This window comes from Sinocyclocheilus anshuiensis, unplaced genomic scaffold (genome assembly GCF_001515605.1).
Source record: "Sinocyclocheilus anshuiensis isolate Anshui unplaced genomic scaffold, SAMN03320099.WGS_v1.1 scaffold680, whole genome shotgun sequence".
In the NCBI taxonomy this organism is placed as follows: Eukaryota; Metazoa; Chordata; class Actinopteri; order Cypriniformes; family Cyprinidae; genus Sinocyclocheilus; species Sinocyclocheilus anshuiensis.
Genome location: NW_015555783.1, coordinates 37,436 through 39,368, shown reverse-complemented (window position 1 = coordinate 39,368; position 1,933 = coordinate 37,436). Strand labels below are relative to the sequence as shown.

The following is a 1,933-nucleotide window of genomic DNA, read 5'->3' as shown; positions in this document are numbered from 1 at the left end:
AATATATTTAAGAAAAAAAAAAAAAAAAAAAATCAGCCATAAAAAACAATGCATCTGCAAACTTTTTTGCTCTAAATATAATTCTAACCTGTAGGAGTTGCGGATGCAGAGGCCGTTGTTACAGGTGAATTCGTTGGCAGAGCAGGATCTGCGAGTGCAGTTCTGGTGCTCATCGTATGCGTCCGAACAATCTGCATCTCCGTCACACACCCAGTCCCGTGGGATACACTTCCTCTGAGGAGGCCTGTTATTTATACAGGTGAACTCCTGAGGAGAACAGGTACGGTTTGCTGTGTGTGTGAGACAAAACAAGAGCACAGAATTTAAAAACGACACTTTTTGGCACAACATTTATGTTCAACCCAGCATAATATATTTGTGCACAAACTGTGTGACTGTGAATTCCATTATGGTTCTGTTGCAAAACCCTGTAAGCCGCCTACCTAGACAGCACTTTAAGGCATCATAGACTTCCAGCGTGAAAGCTGTTCCAAACAGATTTGCTGCTGTCTCATAAGATACCTTGTTTTGACCAGATTCGAATGCATCCTTCATGTAGAAAAGAACAGAATAATGGACTGCGACAAGTTCACTGAAAAAGTTCCTCCAAGATGTCTTACGAAGTGAGACTGAGACTTATTTTATACAGTCTCACTATATTATATAATTATACTACTATGTAGACAATATCAAATAATTAATCATTTCATTATTTAAAAACATATTAAATATGAATTGTTTAACAAATTATTTTCATAATATTAAATTCACTAAATAATAGACTATATTAAAATTATATTTTTCATGTAGACTATATTACATAATTATGTTCATAATTTAATAAAATAATACATACTGACTTAACCCTCTGGTGCTCCTTATTTCGGAGTCACACTTGTGGTCTTCGCGGTCAAAAGTGACCGGACACCTGAAATTTAACCCCCCCCAGATGATTAGTGCCATCTGGTGGGACTAAAATAAGAAAAACATCTGCAATTCCATGGTTCAGCCACTAGATTCCTATATAGCTCTATATAAAAGGCCTATAAATTCTCTAGTTGATTTTAGACATAAATACTTATTTTTATTAAGTTAATATATATATATTTAGACATTCTCAAAGACAACTTTTGGTAAAGGTTTAGATTTTTTTTTGTTTGAAATGTTGATTTGAAGCGTCAGTTTTTGCATTATTATTACTACAGTCAATGGGGGTGCTGATTTCACATAGAACTACCAGTTTTCTCCTAATAAGTTAATATACAGCCTATTAAAATAATGCTGTAAATAAGAATCTGAAAAGAAAGAAGCTTCAAAAAAATATTTTAACGTGCGTGAATAAATCCAACCACCCCTATAGATTTATAGGGTTAGTTCACCCAAAAATTAAAATTGGCTTGTGTTTTACTCACCCTCGAAGCATCCTAGGCGTATATGACTTTCTTCTTTCAGACGAATCCAGTTGAAGTTATATAAAAAATTGTCGCGGCTATTCCAAGCTCTATCATTGCAGTGAGTGGGTGTTGCAGTTGAACAGTCCACAAGTCATCAAATAAAGCGTGCGCATCCATAATAAAACGTGCCTCACACGGCTCCGGGGCATGAATAAAGGCCTTTTATAGTGAATCCATGCGTTTTTGTAAGAAAAATATCCATATTTCAAACGTAATAAACACTTTTATATCACTTCCGCTGACTGTCATACACGGAAGCCATTCCGGTGGATGACGCAGGACGTCGGTGTTGCATGATTAGTGACGAACGAGGAGAGACAACAAAACAAAACGCCGGTCACAAATTAGAAGTACAAACCGAAGATTTGCAAAGAAAAATGTCGGAGGATTTCGATATAAACCAAAAGGAGACTGGTTTTCCTTTGCTAAAGTAAGGAAACTTTGCTTCCTTTGCTCCTATAAACAAACTCGCGAGACTA

At 36.0% G+C, this 1,933-nt stretch overlaps 1 protein-coding gene across 1 annotated transcript in view; it reads right to left on the bottom strand.

The window, feature by feature from the left end:
- The window catches only part of LOC107674754 (low-density lipoprotein receptor-related protein 2-like), a gene marked incomplete at its 5' end in the record, with an annotated part of 69,088 nt that overhangs the window by 32,021 nt on the left and 35,134 nt on the right, over window positions 1-1,933 (bottom strand). Inside the window, 1 exon segment of the mRNA XM_016468847.1 lies at window positions 89-290. Within this exon segment, the coding sequence (XP_016324333.1) occupies window positions 89-290 (202 nt within the window).